The sequence below is a fragment of the Urocampus carinirostris genome, chromosome 4 (assembly GCF_059441175.1).
Source record: "Urocampus carinirostris isolate Australia breed hairy pipefish chromosome 4, RoL_Ucar_1.0, whole genome shotgun sequence".
NCBI classification, from domain to species: domain Eukaryota; kingdom Metazoa; phylum Chordata; class Actinopteri; order Syngnathiformes; family Syngnathidae; genus Urocampus; species Urocampus carinirostris.
This window is the reverse complement of record NC_142352.1, coordinates 27,274,290-27,301,646: the sequence shown is the minus strand read 5'-3', so window position 1 is coordinate 27,301,646 and position 27,357 is coordinate 27,274,290. Positions and strand designations below refer to the sequence as shown.

The window sequence follows — 27,357 nt, the reverse complement described above, 5'->3', positions numbered from 1 at the left end:
ATTTCCCACCCAGAGTGCTGTGTTGAATGGGTTGGGTTCTGTAGGAGAGGTTTCCCTTGACAAAAGTACATAGTTTGAGTTGTTTTGAAATATATAAATTGCAGTACTTAATTTTTTTCATTTCATTTTTGTGCATATTGAGTCTGTAAAATGGCTGAAGCTACTGAAGTGAAGAGTTTGGGATTTCCTTATAAATGCAGCTAATTGAGCATTAGAGGGAATATCCTTACTTAATATATTTTTGCTTTTGCAGCCCATTTTGTTTAAGTTAAGTCAAGTCAAGTCATGTTTATCTGTACAGCCCTTAATCACAAGGGGTCTCAAAGGGCTGCATGGACCACAGATTATTGCAAACCACAGACTATTATTACACCATCCCCTGATCTAAAACCTGCATGAGGGCAAGGAAAAACTCAAAAGCTCAACATGAGGTAAATGAAGAAACCTTGAGAAGGGACTGCACGTGAGGTAATCCCCCTCCCAGGATGACCAGGCTGCAAAGGATGTTGCAATAACAAACAATACACAGATATTGTCAACGTGAAATATAGGTCATTCATAAGCTATAGAATAGAAGTGTGTTTTAAGCCTAAATTTAAACAGTCACGGCTTGAAATCCGGGTGGGATGGTGGGTCCTATCAGAGGAATGAAAGGACGACAGCTCAAAAAACTATATATATATATATATATATATATATATATATATATATATATATATATATATATATATATATATATATATTTCATACTTCTTTGCAGTGTAGGCGTGGATTAAAATAATGTAAAAAGGTTTCCGCGACATTTAGCTTGAAATTGCTAAATTACATTTCTTGAAACCAGTAATACTGTATATAGAAATGAAAAGTATATCAATATAAAATACAATGGAAGTTATAATCATCTAATGGTCTTTCCTTTAAGCTCATGTCTAATAAGATAATAATCACACCATAATATGATAATTCAATATGATGTTTTTATTAATGTATTTTTTTTCTTTGTATTTATTTGAGTGGCATGTGCCGTACAGTTTACAAATTGCTAAAGTACATTTCTGGAAACCAGTACTATATAAAAATGAAAATGCTAAAATATAAAAATAAAATAATAACAATAACCCCCTTTCGGTACTTTGTTTAACCCTCATGTCGTTCCCATTTTAAGGACTATATTTGTCCTATTTTATACACCTTACATTGAAATCAGAGTAAAAACAACATTTGATTTGTCTACTGTTTGGACCAATCTAGGAAAAGTCAAAAATATTTTATCCAACTTTAATTGTTTTCCCTGGGTTTTAAACACCACAGTGGTGGGTCGTTTTGACCTAAAGAATAAATAAGGGTTTATATCATGTGGAATAAAATAATCGCAAAATAATACAATTCAATCCGAACCATGCACTGTCTGCCATTCTTGTCTCTTTATCGTTTTTCTGTTTCGCTTTCAAATGTCTTGTTAGCCTGTATTGCCCCCGACTGTTTGCTTAGCTGGACAACTCATTAGCTTTGTTTGTTTTCAATGTAATCAGCTGCAGAGCCACCCTTTTCCTCCCCCAGAAGACTTTCTGCAAAGCTTCATTACCATCACTCTCGTTTTGCTACCAGACATGAAGGGAGACCGATGTGTGCGTTTATGAGTTTATGGGCGCTGTTTGCAGCATTTAAAGCCAGAGTGGAAGTGTAAGCCAAGCCTCATGCTGTAAAACAAAGGAGATGAGTAAGGGATAGAAGATTGAAGGGGGTATTCCAAGAATATAAATGCAATGAGACAGTAAAGTTCACCAGAGTGTCAGTTGAAAAACAAGTACAGTGGCCCCTTTGCATACAAGATTAATTTGTTCCCCGATCGAGTTTTTACAAAAATACAATTCCCAATTTTTATTGAGATTTCAACAGTTTCCCAAACAATAATAATAAAAAAAAATCCCACCCCAAACAAAGCCAAAGACTGACAGGCAAAAAAATACAAAACAGTGCACTTGATGAGGAGTGTGGTGCTATGGACTATGACACTTTACTGATAGTGGTCTGGATAAAAAAGTCCCAATAGTCCTCCCATCGCTCATTATTCCCATTCAACCCGTTACTCTCCTCAGCATTGCGTCCATCATTAGTGTTTTCCAAATATTTATGATTGGGCTATCCAGGAGCTTCCAGAGTCTCTAAATTTTCCGAGCGCAGGTCATGATTCCAGTCTTTAGTATTTCAAAAGAAGATGAGTCCAAGTGGGGTACTACATCCTGTATCCAAAAACACACAGTCTCTGTGATTTTGGGAGACTACATCTCACCTATGTATCCATACATTCAACAACATTTTCCCATATGGGCGCTATTTCAGCATATTTCCACAATATATGTATCAACGTACCTCCTATACATCTCAGAATGTTTTTAAAGTTTCATCAATTGCAATGATGCATTTCAATAAACTCCTTTGCTGCCTCTGTGTCGGATTTGGAAGCCTCACTGTGCCAAATGACGGAGTGGATGAAGGTTTGTTTCTTGAATTTTTGAATATGTCCCCGGCAGAGAAAGACGTTTCTGGCTGGAAATTAAATATAACTTCAAACCGTTAAGTGTACTGTAAACAACACCCACTTGCGATGATGAACTGAGCCCTGGAGGCGACAACCAATACTTAATATTAGGGAGCTTGCAAGGGTTTCACGTAGCTTATATGCGCAGGGTTCTGTTAGTGCGTGTGTGCGCGAACCTTTAGAGGTAGCGTCACTGACTTCGGATACTGGAAAACTGGTCGTATAAAGAGATTGTAAACAGACGCAAACTTCGGATACCGAAACATTCGTGAAATGGGTCGATCGTAGGTAGAGGTACCACTGTAATTTTGAAGAAAAATCTCACATCAACTGTATCCCCCTTTTTCGTTTCAGTTCTGGTCGATTAGCTCCAACTGAGTATGCAATTCTTTTTCACAAGCCACTCCGTTTGTGTTTTCCCTCCGTGTTATTGATGGGGACAAGAGTCAGGAGGCCATGTATACTTTGCCTGCAGGCCTCGACGCTTCATCCCAAAGGACAAGATTTACACCCAAGCGGCAACCTCTGATGACCTCATGTGCTTAACGCGAGTGCGGCGCTTGTGAAGCGCGCCGTTTACCGTTTACCCTACCTGACCCAACGTTAACGCTGCGGCTACTAGACGGGCGTCTGGCTTGTGTTTTTTGTCCAGACAGAAGGTTGTAGAGCTGAAAAGTCCAGGGGCACTCTGTTAACTCATTTTTTATGTTGATCCCTACTGGAGAAACATTAATGACTGTTCACATGTTAGAAAAATTCTTCCACAACCGACCAACCAAACTAGCTACCTACTTACCTAGCTTCTTAGCTACCTACCGACCTACCTACCTACCTACCTACCTACCTACCTTCCAACAGGGCCTAGCAAAAGTATTGACCTCCCAATAACGTTTGTCATTTTGCCACATTTCAGACTTCAAACTTAAAGCTGAAAAACTGGAAATATTTAATATTTTCTAAGAATCCAAAACTTGTAAGACACACTCGTGAAGTGAAGCAAAACATTTTCATCATTTTATGACATATTTACGAAAACAAAACCGAAAAGGAGGTGCTGCAAAAATACTGCCCCTGCCCTGTTCTCCCAGTTCAGCCAACTGACACCAGAAGTTCCTTGATGACTTCTGAATGAGCCAATGTCGACCTAAATGACTAACAACGACAAACTGAATACACTTGTGTGGCATTAAGTCTCAGTTTAAATGCACCTTATCTGTAAAAGTCAACACTGGAGAACAGACCGCATTATGAAGACCAAAGAACACATCAAGCAGGTCCGGGATAAAGTGGTGGAAAAGTTCAAATCGGGGATCGGATACAAGAAGATTTCGCATCATTTCCCCATCTCCTGGAGTACTGTACAAGCAATAATATGAAAATAGAGAGAGCATGGAACCACTGCAAGCCTACCAAGATCTGGCAGTCCCTCTAAAGTTTCGGCCCAAACAGGAGAAAACTAGTCAGAGAAGCAACCAAAATTGGATGATCTGCTGGCATACACAGCTGAAATTCTTGGGGGACCAGTAGTTTTGCAAGGCATTGTACCTACCTACTGTATCTACCTACCTACCTAACTACCTACCTATGAATAGATCTACCTATTTATTTCGGTGGGGACCAGGGGTACTCATTTTACTCACTTTTGTTATTGACCGCAACTAGGGAAACAAAAGTGACTGTTCACGTTGCATGAAAAATTCTACCGACCTGTACCTGCCTAAAGGCATGGTCACACAGCCTTTCACGGGCGTATCGAGGCTGAATTACGGCCAGAAATTTCTGCCCGTGAAGCAGACGCTGTTGGACGCTTTGAGATCGCGATACAGACGAGATACAGCCGTGCTTTACACGCGGTAAGAAATTCACACGCGGTTGGCCGCGCGAAAAAGTTTTGCGCTGCTCAAAACTTTAGACCACGGGTAACCGCGGGCGGCACACGTGGTACACACGAGGTAATGACGCGGTAGAGAAGCGGAACGACGTTGTACGGCCGCGGCCAAGACGTGGTTACACGCGGGTAGGACGCAAAATTTTAGCGGGTAATTGCGGGTGGAGCACGGTCATAGCACGTTTGTTCTGCGCCTGTATCGCGGCGTTATCACGTGCATCAGCGTGTGTAACGCGTGTAAGCACGGTCAAACGCAATGCAGCCGCGGTTACCCGCGATAAGGACGCGGAACAGTCGCCGGCGTCTGTTTCGCGGGCATACCGCGGGTAAACAGCGGGTTTAGCCAATTTTGCACATTTTCCACCGCGTCTGCTTCACGGGCAGAAACTTCTGGCCGTGATTCAGCTGCGATACGCCCGTGAAAGGCTGTGTGACCATGCCTTAACCTACCTACCGACCGACCGACCGACCTACATACCTACCTCTATTTTGTCACTAATACCAGGCACCGATTATGTAAAAGTTTGAAAAGGGATGTTCTGTTTTATGCAAATGAGGCATCGTATCCGGGCCAACAATCATTTGTCATTACCATAGCAACTAGGGCGTTGCTACAAAATTGTTACTGTACAGCAGAGTGTCCAGTTGGAAAAATATAATAAAATATTTTGTACAATAATGTTCTTTTTCTGCTAAGAGATCTCTTTGATTATTATATTATACAGGGTGTTTAAACATTGATATTCTTTAGATGTGCATATCACAGAAATGAGAGATGATTAAGGCAAATAAAATTAAAACGTATTAACTTTGAATATTGTAAGATCTAGTCTTCCAAATCTGGATGAGGAATTGAAATTCAAGTGGATTATGTGAACGATTTCACAAATGTTCATGTATGCAAACGGCCTAAGACACAAAATAATTTTTTTTTTATTTAATTCACCTCAATCGTGTACTTCCTGTGATATTAACATCTAAAAGAACATCCATTTTTTGAAATACTTTTACCCCGCTTATTTATTGGAGAAGTATTTATAGACGAAAAATAGGTAACTTAAAATTCAACTTTGAATAATTTTGTTAATCTTAATTATTGTTTTAATTCACTACAATAACAATTTAAAAACGTATAGTGGGTGACAGTTATTATTGCAATTAGATTCAAGATTCATGAATTGTCATTTAAGGAAAACCCAAAATATGAAAGTGACAACAGTGCAATATTTATTCATGTTGTTTTTTTTTAAACTTTTTAGCCATCATTTGATTGTTGCAATGTTTTAACCAAAAATGACTATGTGTTGTTGTTTTTTCTTGAACAATGACTATGAATTAATCTTGAATTCTAAAATGAGCAAATATTCTTCCAGTTGATGAAGGTGTATATTATTTTTAGCTATGTATTTGTTTGTATAATTATTTGTTTTTTGTAGTAGCACAACAACAAAAATGTCCGTGACACAGTTCTGAGGTCATGGGATCGAATCCTCCAGGGTGGAATTTGCATGTTCTCCCCGTGCTTGCGTGGATTTCCTCCGGGCACTCCGGTTTCCTCCCACATTCCAAAACATGCTTGCCAGGTTAATTGGCCAATCCGAATTGTCCCTAGGAGTGAATAAGCGAGTGAGTTGTCTGTCTCTGTGTGCCCTGCGACTGGCTGGCTACCAGTTTCCCTGCCCACTGCCCGAAGGTAGCTGGGATGGGCTCCAGCACCCCTGCGACCCTCCTGAGGATAAGCGGTGCAGATATTGGATTGATGGATCTTTTACGTTATAATTTTTTTAATTTACATTTACAAAACAGTAAAAGCTATGTATAAAATGTATTACAAAAAAAATGATGTAAGTGAGCAAAACGTTCTGCAAATGGGGCAATAACTTTCGTCCATTTATTTTTCTAAATTTAACACAGAAAAAAATGCATTTCTCTTTCAAATTATAAAGATTTCCGAAAATATGAACCTTCTGCAGGTTAGTAAAACACAAATTGAGTCCAAATACAAAGTGTAATAAAAGTCTTCAAAAGAAGCCAACGCTAACAAGATTTAAAGAGCACATTGGTGTTTCCCGGGGTACGCACAAAACAATGAGTAAGCGAGTGGTCACAATAATAGCCTGTATGCTAAGTAAATCATGAACCCAATGTTTGGAGATGACCACAATCAACACACAGATAGCAGACAAAAAAATCAAATTTTATTTGTTTTAGTTGGGTTGTTGCTATGTATTACCTCTGCCAAAGGAGCTTTAGAGGCATTACGACAATAAGTCGTCCACAGGATTAACAATGTGGAAAATCAGACAAAAGCTGTGACGAAGGCTGCTTTCTGATCTTACTTAAAATCTAGAACAATATTCAAAAGCAAGACAACAAAACGGATGGTTATCAACAACTAAAAGGAAGAATAAATGTTGTTGGCTCGATAGCGGTTAGCATCTACATTGGTACCGTAAAATCCGGACAATGGAACGCACGTGATTATAAGCCGCACGCCCTACATTTTGCGGACATAATTAGTTTTGTCCTTACACAAGGCGCACCTATATATAAGCCGCAAGCGCCAACATTTTAACATGTAACACAGTCACAAGTTTAACCCAAACCTGACTTTAAGTGCTGCAATTGTAACTGCAGATATAGTACACAATCCATCCACCACAATCAGCAACATGAACGGAAAATGACACCGGTAGTTAGAATTTAATGCAAACCTTTAAAGTCCAGGTCCCGTTGAAAGTAATCCAATAAAAAAAAATGTATATTTCCAAAGTTAAGGGTGGGAAAAATATATATCCACTATTGTCCGCTGCAACAACAAAGAGATTTAACTCAGCTTTGCCCCACTTCCCGTCAGCCCGCGTTTGCTCCGCCCCTTCTTTTTGATTCGCTCGTAGAAAACATATCACAATAAGTCTCTAAAATGAATACATTACAAAAATAAACAGTTGCAAATACATATTATACATGGTTACACATATTTACAAAGAAAGACGGTACACCAAGAGAGTTTTCAAAGCTTTAATAATAATAATATAACTTTCATCCCAAACCGTGCCTGTGAAAGGTACCACCACGCTACTCCTAACACGCTCGCAACGCTCAAAGCGCAGCTGATAAAAAAAAAAAAGCCGTACCGCAATTGCGAAATTCATGTTAACCTGCCGGCTGTGATTTTTGGACTGTGGACTTTAATAATAAGAGCTTGCTCTGTCCACTCCACGCATCGGCTCGGTATTGCAGTACCTCCGGGAACGGTGCATTCGCAATGATCGCAGCAAGGCTTTAGGGTTAGGACCTTAGCTTGGCCTTTTGGCTGAGGGTAAGTGTCCCGGCTCCTAGGCTTTGTAGCGTATTATGAACTGACCGATAACGGATAATGGATAATGAATAACGAAGATAGAACAATAACCCTTAAAAACCCCAAAACCCCTAACCCGTCTTCAGCCTTCTCCTTAGAATTGAATAGAATAGAATAGAATAGAATATGCCTTTATTGTCATTGTTACAACATGGGATATGTTGTGACAACGAAATTGGATGGTTAGCATTTATAACGAATTATAACTGTCGCCATCAAGGGCGTTTTCCTCATACGGACAATTCGAACGTAAACTAAGAGGATGCAGATGCAGTCTACTTCGGCGCACAATTCCACCGGTCTAAATCTTACCTTTTGTACTCGAGTGCCGCTGGTGGCCGTTAGAAAAATTACATAAATTGGCCGCTTCACTGAATAAGCCGCAGGGCTGAACATTTGGGAAAAAATTTATGGTAATCTGTTTGCAGTTAGTCTGTTTGAGATTAGCTATTTTTTTTTGTGCAGTTAGCTTGTTTACATTTAGCTTGTACATTGGGCTTCAATGTGTACGCATAAAGTGAGCTTGTATGTGGTTATCGACAGCAACCAGTAGCAGGCTGGGTGTTTCGAACTAAGGTCTTCAGCTCCAGTTGAATTAATGAACTAATACGAGCCGGCTCGGATGGCGCAAGATGAGGAGAGGGGAGACGGGAAGGGCCCAGTGCTGACCCGTGACCCGCAAAGCCTGTCTCTTGTAGTGATACTTAGGTTAAACAAGACTGTATAATTTTTAAAAAGATAAGAAAAAAAGTAAACTAAAGAGAAGCTAGGCTTGACCTGAACTTAACAATTGATATTTTAGGCCCGGCCCAAAATCCGAATCGGGTGGACTTGGGCTCAAGCTTAAAATCTTACCTCCAGCTTGAAAGTGCCGAACAAAACATTTTTCCACTCGTGAAAGGCTTGCTGGCTTCGGAGTTGTCCGTCCTTTCACCAATAAATGAACACAACAGTAGATTTCCTTGTGCAGCTCAGCCTCTTAAAGTTTACCGGCTGTTGGCGCCATTGCTTTGGTGGATTACCACCCCCTAGCTGATCATAGTTTGTGAAAACGGTGACGTTTCCTGCTAGCAGGCGCTGACTCTCCAACTTGGAATCTGGTTCTCTAAACCAACAGCTTTATTAAACACTGATGTTGTGGTACACTGCCTTCTAGATTTTTTTGCAAAGGGCTATGGTAGATTTCTGAGCCTAGCAACAACTAATGGCTGGAATGAAATTGGTTAAATGCTGTAATATGAAAGCACACAGGGAACTACCAGGGAGAAGCCATGAAAGAAAGCTCACAGCCAATTTGGTAATGTTTATTATGTGTTGATGGACGAAATATGATTACAAACACATGATTGGGATATATTTCTAAGCAGGCAGAGAAGGCCTTGCAGGCCCTGACAGCCCACCCCTGATAACAACAGACTTGTTTACAGGTGGGAAATTGCATTGCATTTCATTTGATAATATGCTAATGTAGAGTAGCTTCTTACATTTTAAAGTTGCAGTTTTCAACTCTTTTTGTTTTAGTGTGTTTCACCCACTGAATTACAATTACTCAATGTCATGATTACCGATATGCATCACCTGTGCCCGCTCCTATGACGCCAAGTGCCTCGGACTCTGATTGGCTCTCTGTCTATTTAAACCCACTCCTATCTGTCCCTTTTTGTCAGTCCGTCGTCGAACCTCAGTTAACACTAAGCAAGCCTTTTTTTTACCCTGACTCCTACCTGTTTTTGCTCCCGTCTGTCCCTCGGCTTCGACCCGTTTTTGATCCTGACCAAGTCTACTCTCCCGTCCCGGCTTCCGACCTCTTTTTGTCCCCGACCACGTCTACTCTCCTTTCCTGGCTTACGACTCGCTTACGACACGACCACGTTTTTGCTCTCCTGTCCCGGCTACTGACCCGTTTTTCCGTTCCCGACACGGCCATCGCAAGTGGATCCTGTCTCCGTTCTGGTCCTGACACTCGAACCCTTTGAGGTTTTTATTCTTTTGTATGATATTCCTCTATTTCATTTTTTTTCTTAATACCCATTGTTCAAGATTATTTGAGGGCTAAACAGAAACCAAGGCAATTATGGCGTTATTATGCAAGCACTGTTTTTTTTTCAGTTTATCAGATTGTTGCTTTTTTTCTACTGTTTATTCCATTGTTTCCGTTGTGTAAAATCAGAATCATTACCATGTTTTAAAGAGAGATGTTAAGTGTCTAAACCATTTTTTTTTACCAAAAACTGCCTTTTCATAATTTCTTCTGGTGCCAGACAGAATACGAGATAGATGCTTTGAGAACACTCCAGTCCGTTTAAATTAGAATCTTATTGACTTCACTCAATGTGTGGTTTTTATTTGCTCATGTGTGAAGAAAATTGGCGAACACAGTGGAGAAATGAAGCAGAGTAGGTTCAGTTTTGACATTTTGACAGTTTACATCTGGGAAAAGGAAACCAATAGGATCGTAGAGAGCTTGTTTTCAGTCATTTTGGGTCGAAACGGATATTAAACTGAGAATGTGGTCATATTTATAGGATTATATATCATGTTTACAGAAATATCAAACTAAGGTTTTACTTAGATGACGAGCCACTGAAAAATAGAGTTGAGTACATTATTCCACAGGGGGAAAACCTTCTTTAACGATTGCTGACTGCTCATCAAAAAACGGCACATGAAAATGCGTGGACGCGCCAACACACACAGTCACACAAACTAAATGAGGACAGAACTTGATTTTGGGCTACAGGCTGGAAAACCCTGGCAGACATTCCAACACGAACGTTGATGCAAATGCGTCGTAAGCGTCGCTGATGGCGACACAGTCCAGACTTAACTTGCATGGGAATGAGAACGGGAGGGAAACCTTAATGAGTCAAGACAGGAAGCGGTTGCGCTTTGACTGAAATGTCAACCTTGCGTCGTTGTAGTACCCATTTTAAGGAGCCTCTTTAGAGGTCATTATGAGACCCGAAGGTCTGCTTTGTCTCACCCAAAGTGAGTTGTTTGCTTTGTTGTTTTAGCTTTCAGACAACATCAATTACACGAGTGTAGCTAAAGCTACCATGGAAGAAACCCTTTTTAATACAATTAATACATTTCCCAAATGAATACTTTGTTAAACATTTTGTCGACATTATGGGGTTTCAAGGAACTTGAGGCATGGCTAGAAGGTGCTGACTCTCCAACTTGGAATCTGGTTCTCTAAACCAAGCGCTTTATTGAACACTGATGTTATGGTACACTGCCTTCTAGATTTTTTGTGAAGGCTTATGGTAGATTTCTGAGCCTAGAAACAACTAATGGCTGAAATGTAATTGGTTAAATTCTTGATTATTAAATCACAGTGTGTAAACGATTTTACGTACCTGTACACCACAATACAGACGCTCCCCGACAAAAAACGGTGTATACGAACATGTCGAAAAATATCCGGACATTACTGTAAATTAGATTTTTTTATTGTGAGTACTTTTTTTCCGAGTAAAGATCAGTACTTTAGTGCTTCTTTCTGCGTGTGCACTGTGAGAGGTCACCCAAAAAAAAATCCTTCTTCCTATTTTGTGTGTTAACATTCTATTCTGTCTATACTATGTTTATACTGTACTTCCAGGATGACCAGGCTGCAATAGATGTTGCAATTACAAATAATACACAGATATTGTCATCATAAAATATAGGTTATTCATAGGCTATAGACTAGAAGTGTGTTTTAAGCCTAGATTTAAAAATTTCCACTGAGGTTGCAGATCGAATCTCAGGGGGCAGAGCATTCCACAGCACCGGGACCTGAATGGAGAACGCTCTCGAACCTGCAGATCTCTTCTTAATCCAATCAATGACAACACAATGATTATCGGATTATTTGCCAGATGATTTATTATCAATTCATCGTTTGAATACCTACCAGATTATCAGATTAAGTACAATTTTATTGTTGATTCATCATTTATCTCCCTACAGAGTACCATAACTTGCGTTATTTTAATACTGTGTAGAAAAGAACCATACTTTCACAGAGGTTGTGTTGAAATGTAATCTTAAATGTTAGAAGGAACACTATTACTGTACAGTATACATTGCAAAATAACCAGTGTTAATTTAACAAAAAGTACGTTAAACACGAGTTATTGTACCGTATTCAAGATTTTAAAAAGAGAATTCACAGGGTTATTTTTAATATTATGATTGAAGACCAAATATCTTGAACTAAATCATTTTGCAGAACCTGATTTGATCGGTCAAAATATTTGCTTTTACAGGTTATTTTTTGCTTGGACCAAATATATAAAAGCCAAAATCAGGCATGTACCGGCAGTTTGGTGGGGCTTTAAAATTGTTTTTGGATAAAGAATACAGCATGCATGTGTAAATTTTTCACAATTTTTCAAAAGATTCTGACTTTTGGTGGAGACTTAATATAAGCGATTTATAGGTATTGCATGCATCTGTTTATTTTGACTAATAATATTTATAAGAATTAGTCGAAGAAGCCATAATATACATGATTTTCTTTTAGGTAAACAGTACTGTCGGCAGCAATTTGCTTTAAGTTTACAAAATAGTGATCAACATATTTTCCCATTTTCTGGCATAGCGTGAAACAAAGACATAACCCAAATAATGATTTTATTGAATCATCAAGAGATAAACACTTGTATGACGCCATCCCACTTGTTCCTTGCAGGTGGTAGACATGTGACTGCACCCAAGTTCAAATACTGTATTTCGCATGGGATCCACTTTTCTGACTCGTCAATCAAAACAAGAGACGGCTTCTTGTCTTGTCGCATTCTCAAATCGTGCAAAAATTCCACATCTGAGAGCATTTAGCCACAAATTGACAGCAAAAAGGAAAAAAATAGGAACGTCATTCCCACCATGCGAAACACTTGGAGGCAGACTCACCATGCACACTCGTGGCTTCCTGCCAAGAAGGAGGAATACAAGCGGGGAAAGACCACAACAATGAGGATTTTTAAAAGAAAAATCCTTTTGGGGCCTCAGTGCTGAGAAAACCTCAGAAGGCGGGATGTAGTGGTCGTTTTGTCAGCGGGTAGCAAGGGGGTTGCGTTTTCCTTAGGGACAGAAACATTCGATTTTGATTTGAAAAGGCCAGCACGGTAATGGGAAAGCAGCAGAGGCGGCCATTTGTAGCTTAAGAGTATAGAAATCAACTAAAGCGTGGTATTAAAGTCAATGCGAAAACACAAAAATAATTATGACAAACGAACATCCTTTAAAGCAGGGGTCTCCAACACGGGGCCCCTTAAGGACAGTTGAGGTGTCAAGTCAAGTCAAGTCATGATTATTTGTGACGCCCTTAATCACATGGAGTCTCAAAGGGCTGCACAGACCATAGACTATTGTAAACTTCAGACTATTATTACACCATCTCCTGATCTAAAACCTACAAGAGGGCAAGGAAAAACTAAAAAACCTCAACATGAGGTGTCACGATTCTGTCACTTGCTCGCTTATTGCCCTCACCTGCACTCACTTTTTCAGCCCCAGCTGCCACTTGTTTCCTAATTATCCCTCTCCCTATTTAAGCACTTCATTCTCGGTCGCTCTTTGTCAGTCCGTTAGCGAACCTTAGCACATGCAAGGCAAGCACTTTTTGACCCTGGCTCCCGTTTTGATTAAGACCTGTTCCAGCATCCTGCCTGATTCCGTTTCCTGTAACGATCTCCTGTCCCTGGCTTCCCGATCATCTTGGTTACCTGACTCGTTCTCCTGTCCTGGCTACCCGACTTGCTTCCGATCCCCGACCACGCTTTCGATCTCCTGTCCCGGCTACCTGACCTTCTTTCGATCCACGACCACGCTTCGTTCTCCTGTTCCAGCTACCCTACTTGGCACCTGTCACCGGCCGCGAGGGCTTCCTGCTCCTCCTGCCCAGTGAGCACCAGATCGCTGTCTTTTTCTTCTTGCCCTGACTTCCCCGATCCCTTAACAAAGCACTGTGTGAAACGTTACGCATTTGGGTCCACTTCTAGTTCTGGTCGTGACATGAGGAAAATGAAGAAACCTTGAGAAAGGACCACACATGGGGTAATCCCCAGGTGCCCGCGGATATTTTTTTTAAAATAGCTCACCGGTACTGAGTCATTATGATTTTCTAAAATAATTATTTTCTATTGGTTGACTGAGTTTATTAGTAACAATATAGTAATAAAATAAGTTTATATTTGAAAAATTAAAATAAATATATTCCAGTTCATGGGCTTCAAGGACCAAATTATTGTAAGTATTGTTAATTATCTTTATGGAATTAATCAAAGTAACAATTTATTTATCTTTTTATAGTTTCATTTTACATAAAACACAACAAACTAACATTTTTGGGTTTTAGATTGAGAATAAGCAACAACGTGCGTTTTTTTTTTTTTATAAGCTAGCTATCTGGCTACCTTTTTAGCTTTGTAGCTAGTTATCATCCTACCTTTTTAGCTATTTAACAAACTATCCAGCTAGCTTTTTTACATTTTTCCCCATGCTTTGTAGCTAATATTTGATTTTTTTTTGCTATTTATCGAGTTGATTTTTGCATCCCTTCTAGCTAGCTACATAGCAAGCTTTTTTTTTTTTTTTTTTTTTTTTTAAGCTTTCTATCGGGCTATTTTGATGGCTTTTGACTCGTTTAGCTAGCTGTCTAGGTCACTTGTGTTTTTTTCACCAGGTAAACTTTCTAGTTAAATATCAACCTATCTTACTATGTTGCTATTATGGAAATTCATATCAACCTGGGTAGCCTTTGCGCTTACTAGCAACAAAAAATAGCTCTCAATTGAAAAGAGTTAGAGACCCCTGCTTTAAAGCAACCAAAATGTGTCCAAAAACAGCCCTTATAGACAATAATACAATAAAATGCACAGCCCTGTATACACAATATCATTAAAAATCAGTGACAGGCCGTGTATTTTACACCTCGGCCTTCAACTCCAGTCTGAATTAGTGATGTGACGTTCGCAAACGAACCAGCTCTTGGTAGTGAAATTTTCTATTTTATTTATGAGGACTCAAGAGGAGAAGAGATGATTTGGGCCAACCCTGTGTGATTGCAGTGTTACTCTTACGCCAAACATAATATTTTGCATTCAGTCGCATACGTTTAATTTTGTCTCATCTGACCAGAGCACCGTGTTCCACATATCTGTGTCTCCCATGTGGGTTCACGGGCCTTTTAATGATATTCTTTCAGAAAGGGCTTACTTTTTTCAACTTTTCCATAAAGGGCAGATTTATGCACAGTACGACTAATAGTTGACTTATGCACCTCAGCTGGATATGCAGGTCATCCAATGTTATAATTGCACTCTTGGTTGCTTCTCTAAAATTGCTTTCTCTTGTCTCATAACCCATTCCTTTTTTTAACTTCTCCATAACTTTATCCCGGACCTGCCTGTTATCTTCTTTGGTTTTCATAATGCTCTCTGTCCTCCAGAGTATAATTTCACAGACCTTTGAGCTTGTTATGGTTTAGTGCCGTCAGTCCTCCTTTTGTAAGAGATACAGAACTACCCTGTTGTCCAGTCCAACTCACAATTCCACTGCTTGTATGCTCCGCAGGTTTCCCAATCCGGCATCTTGCCAACCCCGACCAAAAATATTACGGTGTCCCACCTCACTTTGCTTAATTGTTTTGATTCCTGCTCAAGACATTCCCTCCCCAAAATGACAAGCTTCTCCTCAAAACACGTGCGTCCTGCCATTTCAAACATCTTCTCAAAGGTATTCCCAAGTTTTCAAGTTTCTCGCCACCCCAAGATCCCCTCTCAAGTCCATTCTCCTCAGTAGTCCCAATTACACTCTCCTTTATCATTAGTGAAGATTTTTTTCTTGAATAAATGCCCCTTATTGGGGTTTGAGCAAATCCCTGTTTTACGTGTCCTGCATTTGGGTCTGTCCGTCATCCTTTGACAGAGCCCCTCACAGAGTGCATTTGAACTGAGACTTAATGCACTGTCAATGTTAGTCTTTACGTCGACATCGGATCACTCAGAAGTCGTCATGGAACCTCTGGAGTTGGATGGCTGAGCTGAGAGAACACCTACTTTAGTTTTCCTGTTGTAATAATTTTGTTCCATTTCAGAATTGTGTCTCACATATTGTCGATTTTTTTTTTTTATAGCTTTAAGTTTAAAGCCTGAAATGTGGCAAAATGACAAACAGCAATGCATCCGCTAGGCATTTTACTTAAAAGATTTGAATGATTGTAGGTCAAAGCTATATAGGGGTTGCAACACAGCAGCAATCCAACATGACAGAATGTGTCACGAAATCATCCTGAGTCTGGAGAACTCGAAGGTGAGGGCAATTGACACGCCATAAGTGGCGTAATTAGCCCGGCTGTTTGGAAAACGCTTAACACGTCAACGGCAATCACACGTAAAAGTACATCCGACGCTCCGAGCAATAATCGGGTTCGCCGGGTCCGGATCACAAGCAGTTTAGCGCCATTTCTCCACATTCGGTCTTTTCTCTCTGGGAAGAGGTTAGGTTCAAGTGTTGAGTGGCCCCTTCGCAACCTCAAAAGACGTCGCCACCGTTTTGTGTAAGTTCAAACTGACATGTGGCATGTGTTAGCACCACGATGTAGCTAACGCTATGTTTATATCATGGAGCAGGGGACAATTGCAGCCCTCAGGATGATAGTTTGAGGCCCACTGTCTTAATATGAAAGATAAGGGGTACAGCATGTATTTTTTCTACCACTAGATGTCACTATATTGTGCCGTGTAACTGAAATCGAGTGCTTCAAAGCACAAGGAGGAAAAACAACTCAGGAGACCAAACGGTCCCTTCTTACTTTTAAAAGGAACTAGAATAGGAAAATGAAAAGAAAAGAGCAAGAAAACAGAAAAATTAAGAAAAATAAAAAGAAGCAAGCAAGAAAACAGGCAAAGAAAAATGGGAAAAAAAAAGGGAAAGCGGCAGCAAAAGGTCACAGGTTCGATTCCCGGCTCCTCTGAGTTAACTGTCGAAGTCTCTTTGGACAAGACTCTGATAAGCAGGTAGGTGCCTTGCATGGCTGTCGCCGCTATCGGTGTGTGAGTGTGTGTGTGTGTGTGTGTGTGAATGGGTAAGTGTTGAGCACATTGTTATATGCTTTGGGAGGTCTTCAGTTACTTGAAAATCACTATATAAATGTAGAACATTTACATTTAAGAAAAAAAGAAGATAGAATGAAATGAGCAAAAAAAGCATTTTTTGGTCTTTTTTTTCTTTCATTTCCTCTCTTTTTTTTCCTTTTTTTCTGGGATCTTTCCCCATTTGTTTTTCTTGTTCCTTTTGTCTTTCTTCTTTTTTTCTTTTTTCGCTTTCTTGTCTTCTATTTTCCTTTTATTCACACTTACCTTTTTTTCTTTCTTTTTCTTTTCTATTATGTTTTTCCCCCTATTTTTTCTTTTTCTTTTTGCTTTTTTTAAAAATTAATGTTCTTTTCCTTTTCCTTTCTTTTTTGTCTCATGGTAAAAGCCTTTGTAAATAAAATAAGAAGAAAAACTTTGAGTCTCCTTAGTTTGTATTCTTCCTTGTGCGTTATTGGTTGCACTACACAATGCAGCGACATCTAGTGGGCAAATATTACACACCTTTGAGAACAGCGGAATGGTTTTAGCAACTCTATTTTTCATGCATAACTTCATTTGGCCCAACCTCAACCGGACCCTAGCTCGAGTGGACACCAACTAAATTGAGTCTGAGACCACCACTAAAGCGCCCCCCCACTTAGACTGCTTAATGTAACGTCTTAAAGCATACATAAACAATAATGGGTGCACAACATTTGAGTATCTATTTACCCTTGGATTTATGTTCTGTTTCTTGTAAAGAACCTTCTTTCCAGACTAATGAGTGTTTAAGAAGGCATCATTGTTATGAATAACAGTGTCACCTGCTGTTTCGGAATGCACTTTAAAATATCTTTATCCGTGTACTGTAAGTTGTACGGATTGGCAGAAGAAAAATGCTATTTTTTTTTTCCATTTTTTAAATGCCCAAGTTCATAAAAAGAGAGACATTGATAGATAGATGGATAGAAAGATACTTTATTCATCCCCGCAGGGAATTTCACATTGGATCAATTCTGTTGGATATAACACAAAAAAATGTGCTTATTTTGAAGTTTTATTTTTATCTTGGTAAAAAACTTACATAATTGTTTTAATTAAAAAAAAAATCATACTATGAGCACAAATACCACAGATGAATAATTATATTGTAAATGTATTTCACTGGTAAATTGTAAAGAGAAAAAAAAATGAGGGTAAATTTCAGATATGGCAGGTTTTGCAGTGTAATATTCTTATTTTGAGGATATCATTTGGGTAAAAATATGTTAAGGTCACTTCAAGTATCATTTTTCTTTTTCTTAAATTGAGCAAATATTTTTGTAGTATTTTCAAATATCTTCACGAGAAAAATGAGTAAACAAGCATTAAAAAAACTTTTTTTTTCACGCTGTGAGGTCATTTTAATTTGTTATTCAAATTCCACAAGCGTACTTATTACAAAAAAGAAATCTCATTCACTTTTCTGATAATTTAGCTCAGTATGATTTTTCTAATATATATTTTTACAAATTATTTTTAGATTTTTTTTCTCTATAAATTTGTCTAAAACATGTGTATAAAATATATTGTATGTTTACAAAATATTGTATGAAATATCATTATTATATTTTTTATATCGATATGTGTTTCCAAAGTGCAGTGGTTAGCACATTTGCCATACATGTGATAGGTCCCTGATTCGAGCCTGGGTGAAACATTTGTTGGCATGGAGAGGGATGAGCGCCACCAGGCTGTACTTGCCTAAGACACACCCCAAAAGTGGTGCCCCTATTTCTCTAGTGGTTAAGGGAAACATCTATCTATCTATCTATCTATCTATCTATCTATCTATCTATCTATCTATCTATCTATCTATCTATCTATCTATCTATCTATGTGTATATATATATATATATATATATATATATATATATATATATATATATATATATATATATATATATATATATATATATATATATATAACTTCAAATATGTTACCATATGTCCTCTATTCATAAGCTGAAATATCATCAGTGTCAGAAATGCCAATCGGCAACCAAACAAGAGTTAAAAGTCTTTGCACGTGAATACAACCGGTGCGATCTCCTGTTTTCTGACAGTTCATAAATGGTCTCGATAAATCCGTAGCAAGACAATTTGAAGCGGGGGTCAGGGAAAAACAAGACGACATCCATCTTGATGTAAAAGTACCTCCCGCCGAGTTGTACGTCTTTCCACAGGCCAAGAAAGCAAACAAGATGCGGTCCGACCGCGACTGCGAGAGCATCCTGACTAAACGCCAGCCAGTATTTTCCTTCGAGGGGAACTTAACTAAACAGCGAAAGGACTTACTGACGTGTTCCCCCGGCGCGTGGGAAGCTGTGCGCTCCGACATAAATCAGTATTGAATTCTCCGTCCTTCCCTATTTTTACGCTGCGCTACCAGGAAGAAACGTGATGATAAGCGCACAGCAGGAAATTCAACTTGTGATGTGAGAAAATAGAAATGAGTGGTCCTGTTAAATGTCAATGCCTATAGTAAATTGTCCTTTTTGATAGTCGTGCTATGTTATTAGCTTTTAGCTATAACAACTACCAGTACGGGGCTGTCAGCGCCTGCAAAGCCTTCTGTGCTGGCCCAAGAAATATTTAAATCAAGTGATGTTTGTTCATCAATACTTAATAAAAACAGACGACCCTCGCTACTTTGCGCTTCAGTCATCGCTAGTTCACTAATCGCTGGAAAAAACAAAAACTTTTTTTTCAAACGACGACTGCTTCCTGCACCACCGAAAAAAAGTTTCCGATAGCCAAGATTCACGCAGATTGGCCGGCTTCTTTTGTATTGAGATCGCTGATGCCGATTGACCAATTCATATTGTTGCATCTTTCATACTGTACTGTGACCAGACACCTGTTCTGCGTTTTCTTCATCTCGCTGAGAAGATTTTGTGTGCCTTTCGTCATTCTGCCTAGATGATGAATTTCTCTGTCTCTGTCTCTCGCTCGCTCTGTCTACTAGGCATTAAATCCAGGTGTGACCGAACAAAACAAAAACGTTGACTAATTTAATATACGCACTGGGTTTCAATTTGTCCTCTATCTCAGTCGGTAAAACATTGACTAATTTAAAATACTGTTTACCTTTAAAAAAAAATTGTTCTCTCTATCTATTGTCTGTTTCTCTCTTTGTCTCTGTTTCTCTCTCTCTCTCTCTCTCTCTCTCCTAACACTCTTTCTCTGTCATTAAGTCGGCAAGACCGCACTAATGAAGGCTGCAAAAAAAAAGGAAGATCAACAAAATGTGAAAAAAAAATCCGGGTGTCAAGTGGCCATTTTCATCCCTAAATCGAATACAAACTTGTGCCAGAAATATGACAAGACAGGCTTGGCTTTCCGCATTAGCTTCAATGGTGACAGAAAAGAAGTTATGATGGAACTGAAACACACGCAGAATCTGTACAATAGAGTACCGTAATTGAAATCCTCTTAAGGAGAGAAAAGAGGATGGATTTTGTGCACAAACAAAACAATTTTTGGTGAGTAAAATGTGGCTATTTTCTTACATGACATTGCAATCTTAGTACTCGTGCTGTAGCTGCAGCAAAGGTTTTATAGCCACAAAGTAGTTATCAAAGGCTGGATCGATTCACCCTACCGAAGGCCTAAGTGTAAAATGCACGACCCGCCACTGGTTGTTGGTGTATGGCTTTGACAACTTCATAGTTAGCTAACAGCTAAACTTTGTAACTGCAACCATTACCATGATAAAACAGCTAACAGAACATTTGAGAATTACAATTACAATTGTATTTAATATTATTGAACATTATGTCAATTGTTTACAACGTGATTAAACTTGGCACATGATATCGGGATTTTACTTTTTCTACTAACTTGGATTGTTTATGGTTAGCAAGAATGGCCACATCTCATTTTTAACGTGTCATTCATTGAGACCCCTAACACAATCTTAATTTTTGCTCCAAATATTGATGTATTTTTACTTTGCCAAATATACAACAGCAGGTCAAATATTATTTACATTTTTTGTCAGATAATTTATGTTCGTAAGAGCTACTCATTACAACAATAGCCCAAAAAATTGTTTTAAATTCTTCATAAGATTGGTTTACAGAAATAAAAATAAGTAAATTTCATTCCCATGTGTGTTAGCAAACATTATGTCTTTTAGCAATTTAGTTTTAGCGGCTAACATACAGCTAAAAAAAAAAAACGTTTCACTCAACAAACGCAGGACTCAGTCTGTCACAATTAAGCTACATAGTTAAGCAAAACTTAAAAAGTCAGTGCTAACACAAAGCTAAAAAATGCTAACGACCAGAGGCTATACAGCAAATTTGCCACTGGCAAATAGCCAACAAAAGTCGAAAAATATGAACAGTTAATTTATTTTAGAGGTTTTAGTGGCAAATACACAAGTAGAACCTAAACTAAACTAAACTACGGCAACAATATTCAATTAAGGTCACCTTTGAAATAATAAATTAACAACTAAAACAAATAGGCAGTCGTCATTGCTTATCACACAGCTAACAAGGGCTTCCGCATGAGTAGAGCACTGTTACCAGAGGCTACACAGTTAAATGTCTGGCCTACGGCACAAAATACAAAAATATGAATATTTTTCAATCATTTTTGCCGTGTTAAGTGGCCAACACACAGTTGAAGGATCTTTGACCTAACTACGTCAACATTCCACAGCTAAACATTCATTTTACATGGTAAACTAAATGCTCAAACTAACAAAAAAAAATTCACACAGCTAACAAGTGGTTTCACATGACTAGCAACCACAAATTATACAGCCACATGGCTAGCAAACAGCTGGGTAAAATCCCAAAATTTGAACATTTCTTTTAAGAGTGTATGTGGACAACGCAAGGATAAATAATATTTTATTGAACTATACATGTAAGATGGCTTCTACATGGTAAAGAAACAGATAAAATAAAAAATAAAAAATAACATTGCTATCAGAAGCTAACACCTTCTGATCCAAATCATTAGCACCTTTGTGACAGGTGCTAAAGAAGCTGCTTTGATTTTTGTTTGAATGTACAAAACATACTCCAAATGGAAAATCTGCAAAGTATTAATGGTTCTTCCTGTTTGAGATGAAGGCAATAAAAGTAACGTATTGCATCCTCTGCCGTCAAATACTAAGTAGACGGGAAGTTTGGAAAATTGGACATGATGCTAGGTTCTCAAACACATCCTGGAATGCAGACACATGAATTTTGATTGTTTCTTTGAAATCGACATCTTCAAAGCTTTTAGGGATTGTTTTTAAATCTCTTGGGAAGAATATACAATTCAGTGGGAACGAAAATGCTGTGAATTCTAAATAAAGCTCTTCTAATAAGAATGTTGGTCACCTTACCTGAAACAAGTAGCACTCTTCCCTCCAGCTTGAAGACAGGGATACTCCACAGTTAGGATTTTATTGTCCGGGCAATTGCCTCTGAGAAAACAAAGAAGTTTAGATGATTGTTTTGTATTTTGATGTATCTGAACACAATAAAGTCATGGCTATTCATTATCCTACTGGCAAGTATTGTATTTGAATAAATTGTGGCTAATAATTGGTCACACTTGTTCCTGAGCAGCAGAAGCGACCACTGCTGTCTGAGTGAACATTTGTAAAGCATATTAGTCACAGAATAATTGAAAGCACTCGTATAAACCCTTTTACCAAGTGGCGTCCCAGATATTGAAGATGTTTGTATTAAACCCAAAAAAATGAACTTTTGAACAAAAGATGAACAAAAGATGAAGAATGAACAAAAGATGAAGAACTTTTGCTGTTAGATATAACTTTTAATACTAATTACTTCTCCATTACAAAAATATTATTGCAAAATGCTTTTTATTGGCAAACAATTTCTTTTGCTATTTTATTTACTGTGTATTAGTTTTCTTATATTACAATTTTTTTCTCAATTTTTAACTGCATTAATTAAAGAAAGAAAACAATGCAGTATAATTAAATACAGTTAAATGAGATGAATAGGTTTATCTTAATTATCTAAAAACAAATTAAGAACAAATCAAAAACATTTGACCTTGAAATGTTGTTCTTTTTATTCAACTTTCTGAATCATTCTATCCAAAAGTCCATCCGACCTTAAAGTCCATCCATTTACATCCAAAGATTAATCAAACATAAAATCAACTCCATCCATCCCCCCAAAATTAATCCAACCAAAAATGTAACCAACCGACCCACCATCCATCTAAAGATCAATCAAACCTAAAATCAACTCCACCCATCTAGAAATAAATTTAACTTAAAATCCATCCATCCATTAATCCATCTATCTAAAGATACTTACAACCTAAAGTCAAATACATCCATCAAAAATCATGTCTAACCTCTTTCTTGCCTTACTGAGATTCAAAAATGGATGTCACATAATTTTTTGCGCCTTAACCCAGAAAAAAACTGAAATGCTGATTTTTGGTCCAGCTCATTGTCGTGAGTTGTTTTCAAACATTGCCCTGAACCTAGACAAATGTAATATCACCCATAGTGAAAATCTAGGTGTTATATTTGACCATAATCTGTCGTTTCGGTTACACGGGAAAAATATTACTAGAATAGCTTTCTTCCACCTCCGTAATATTGCGAAGATTAGTTTGATGCTGTCCTAATCAGATGCAGAGGTTCTGATTTATGCGTTTATTACTTCTCGGCTTGATTACTGTAATGTATTGCTTTCTGGTCTCCCGATGTCTGGCGTCAAAAGTTTGCAGCTGATTCAGAATGCGGCAGCTAGACTCTTGACTAAGACAAAAAAGTTTGAGCATATGACTCCTGTATTGGCCAACCTGCACTGGCCATGTGACTTTAAGGTTCTCTTATTAACATACGAATGTTTGCATGGACTTGCGCCCTCTTATCTCTCTGATTTGATTTCCCCCTATGTTCCTGCACGGAGCCTCCGCTCTGAAAATGCCGGTCTACTTGTGACTCCGAGAGCCAAGAAGTCTGCAGGCTCAAGAGCGTTCTTCATCCCGGCCCCGGTGCTGTGGAATGCTCTGCCTCCGGAGATAAAATCTGCAACCTCGGTGGAAGTGAAATCTAGGCTTAAGACACACTTCTATTCAAAAGCTTATGATTAATGCCCACCTCATATTTTGTATTGTCCTGTCTTTTTCCGACTGCCTGCTGGTGGTGATACGAAGGAGAAGGACGATTGGAAATGAGTCAGCGGACCAGCCTCTGACCTCAAGCTTGTCAATGCCTGCATTGACCAGCTGGCAGAGATAGGACGCTGCATTTTTGCTGTTATGGACTTTGCTGGATTTTACAGGCTGGAGGCATCGTTGCTGTCATACACTTTCCGGAAAAATGTCAACATGTTACCTAATGTTCTCATTTATTGATGTTTACTAAGTTTGGGTACTGTGACTCAATGCTAAATCTATTCCACCCTGGTCATCCTGGAAGGGGTATTACCACTTGTAAAGCCCCTTCTCAGGGTTTCTTTTTTGCTCACGCTGAGGTTTTGAGTTTTTCCTTGCCCGCATGTTAGTTTTAGATCAGGCGATGGTGTCATTGTAATCCTGTGCAGTCCTTTGAGACATTTCTGTGATTAAGGGCTAGACAAATACATGTGACTTGACTTGACTATCTAACAGTATAAATATTACAGAGAAAGGTTGTGTCTCTGGTTAAAGAATTACTGACAGCCAGCAGTAAAGTAATAACAAGATTATGGCACAAACAAGATCTTCCCACCGTGGAGCAGATGGTGTAAATTGTGGAGGAAATTTTTGTAACGGAGGGAACCACATTTTGAACAAAAATACAGGAGACTAAATTCACGGACAAATGGGAAAGATAGATATACAATAGAAAATAAATACACCACCTAAGAACGATAAGACTGGACTTGAAGAATGACTTGAACATGGAAGATATTCCCCAAAACTGCATTGTTGTTGTTTTTATTGTTTTCCCCCCACCCCACCCCACCCCATTACTTTCTTTCTTTTCTTTCTTTGTTGTGTATTAAAAAAGACAAAAAGCACAATAGAAAGTAAGTTCCAAAAAATAAATTTTAACCGAAATACCATCAATCCATCAAACGTAAAATCAACTCCATTTACCCCCCAAAAATCAATTCAACCTAAAATGCAATCAACCAACCAAACATCCATACATCTATCCATCCATCCATCATCCAAAGATCCATCAAACCTAAAATTAACTCCCCTATCTCGAAATCAATTCCACTTAAAATCCATCCGTCCATCATTCCAACGTAATATCAACTCCGTCACTCCAAGAATTATACCCTCCATCCAGAGATCGTTCCAAACTTGAATCAACCCCATCCAAAAATCCATCCAACGTAATATCAACTCCATCACTACACGAATTAAATCCTCCATCCAGAGATCCTTCCAAAATTGAATCAACCCCATCCAAAAATCCATCCAACCTAAGATCCATTCATCCATCCTCAAATCCCTCCACTTAACCTAAAAACGATCTCTCCATCCTAAAATCCATCCATTCAAAATAAGTACCCAACCAAAATCATACCATCCAGCCATTCAGCCAGCCATCCATCCATCTATCCATCCATCCATCCATCCATCCATCCATCCAAAAATCAATCCATCAACCAACTTAAAACTCATCTATTCATCAGTCCATCCACAGAAATGGAGAATACTTACTGTGAGGCGTCTCTCCCATTCATTGTCCTGATAGAAGTGGCACCAGAGTGAGAAAGCAGCGCCGCACACATGACGGCGCCAAAGGCAATTAGAGTGGCATCATGGAGGTGACCCATGTTCGTGCCCGATGCCACCGAAGCTCCTACGCTCCTTCACATGAGTGCGCCAGCTCCTAGATAAAGGAGAGGAGAAAAGAACCTCTGTCCTCCTGCTGGACGGCAGCGAGGTGTCGCACGCATGTGAGCAGGAGCCGTCTGCAGTCCACCCTTGACTCCAGGCACTGAGGCAGAGAAGGAGGACTTTACAGTCCAGTGCACTGCCTCTAATCTCCCTTTGGATTTACATTCCTGCCCCGCTGCACCCCCTTCCTTCTTTAAAACAGCAGCTAGTTGCAAAGGCACGCTCCTGCTGCTTTCACCACAAAAACAACTAATAACAGTCCATGGGTTACAGCTAGTGCAATGAACATGGCCATGGATAACCTTCCACGTGCTAGGAATCAAATTACTAAACAATTTCATCAATTTCTTCTGAGGTACTCCCACAGCTTTTATATCCTACAATTCTTTTAATACCCCTTATTTTACTAACCACAAATGGGTGCTTTTTGATTGATAATTAACAGAATACCTCTTGGAGGAGAAGCGACTCTGAACAAAACAGGCATTTTTGTGGTTCAACCTTGGCTCATTTGCATATTTTGTTTTTCTTTCACTTAGCACTGATTTTAATTATTTGCACATAATGGCTGACATGTTAATGAAAAACTGCAAAAAGTGGGCGAATATTTAAACCAGAAACCATTATTGCCCATAAAGTAGATAGCCCGATAAACACAAGGTGAAAATACATGACAACCAATTTTGGTGCTGAATGGTATGAGTTGCATAGAAAACCGCGTACAATGAAATTGGCACATTCGAAATCAAGTTGAAGCAAATTTTAATCCACAAAATGAAAAATTAAACTGTCCACAATTATTATTAATGAAAAGGAAAAAGTAAACATACCCACCCACTAAAAGTCAATTAAATATTCTTCAGAATATAAATATATGAGGATTTCACTACGTTGCTGCACACATTTTTTACATTCACAGAAAAAGCTAAAAATATTTTCATTGAAAACTAAACTAGCACCAAAACATTTATTAAAATGAGAAACTAACATGGGCAGCACGGCAGCGCAGTGGTCACCGCGTGTGCGGCACAGTTCTGAGGTCATGAGATCGAACCTTCCTGTGTGGAGTTTGCATGTTCTCCCCGTGCTTGCATGGGATTCCTCCGGAAACTCCGGTTTCCTCCCACATTCCCAAAACATACATGTCAGGTTAATAGGCCGGTCGAAATTGTCCCTAGGGGTGAATGAGCGAGCGAATTGTCTGTCTCTGTGTGCCCTGCGACTGGCTGGCAACCAGTTCTGGGTGTCCCCTGCCCACTGCCCGAAGACGGCTGGGATGGGCTCCAGCACCCCACGACCCTACTGAGGACAAGCGGTGCAGATAATGGATGGATCTTGCTTGAGTAAGGTTGTTGGGGCCGTGGTTTGTTGAATATGTGCTAGGGAACCACTAGGGGGTGCCAAAGAGCAGTATGACCGTGTGCAACTATAGAGCCGCTTGTCCACGAAAGGAGATGTTTACTGATTTTGTGGGTATTGATTAGGAGGTGACTTGACAAAAAAACCTAGCTTGAAGACATTCCCATATGCCTAAAAGTACTATTGTGTAAATTTTCACGAAAATCAGTTCAGCCGTTCCAGAGCCTATAAGCCACATTTAAACACACAGAAATGCACGCAAATC

At 39.0% G+C, this 27,357-nt stretch overlaps 1 protein-coding gene and 1 pseudogene across 1 annotated transcript in view; one reads left to right on the top strand and one right to left on the bottom strand.

The window, feature by feature from the left end:
* Window positions 1-25,817, bottom strand: part of LOC148367184 (collagen and calcium-binding EGF domain-containing protein 1-like) — a 64,665-nt gene extending 38,848 nt beyond the window's left edge. The window contains exons 1-2 of the mRNA XM_088333215.1: window positions 25,554-25,817; window positions 22,246-22,326 (exon numbers count right to left, since the gene is read on the bottom strand). Of these exons, the coding sequence (XP_088189341.1) occupies window positions 22,246-22,326; window positions 25,554-25,669 (197 nt within the window). The 5' untranslated portion in view covers window positions 25,670-25,817. The remainder of the gene's footprint in view (window positions 1-22,245; window positions 22,327-25,553) is intronic.
* Window positions 7,558-7,698, top strand: LOC148367185 (U2 spliceosomal RNA; annotated as a pseudogene).
* Window positions 25,818-27,357: the final 1,540 nt, after the last annotated feature.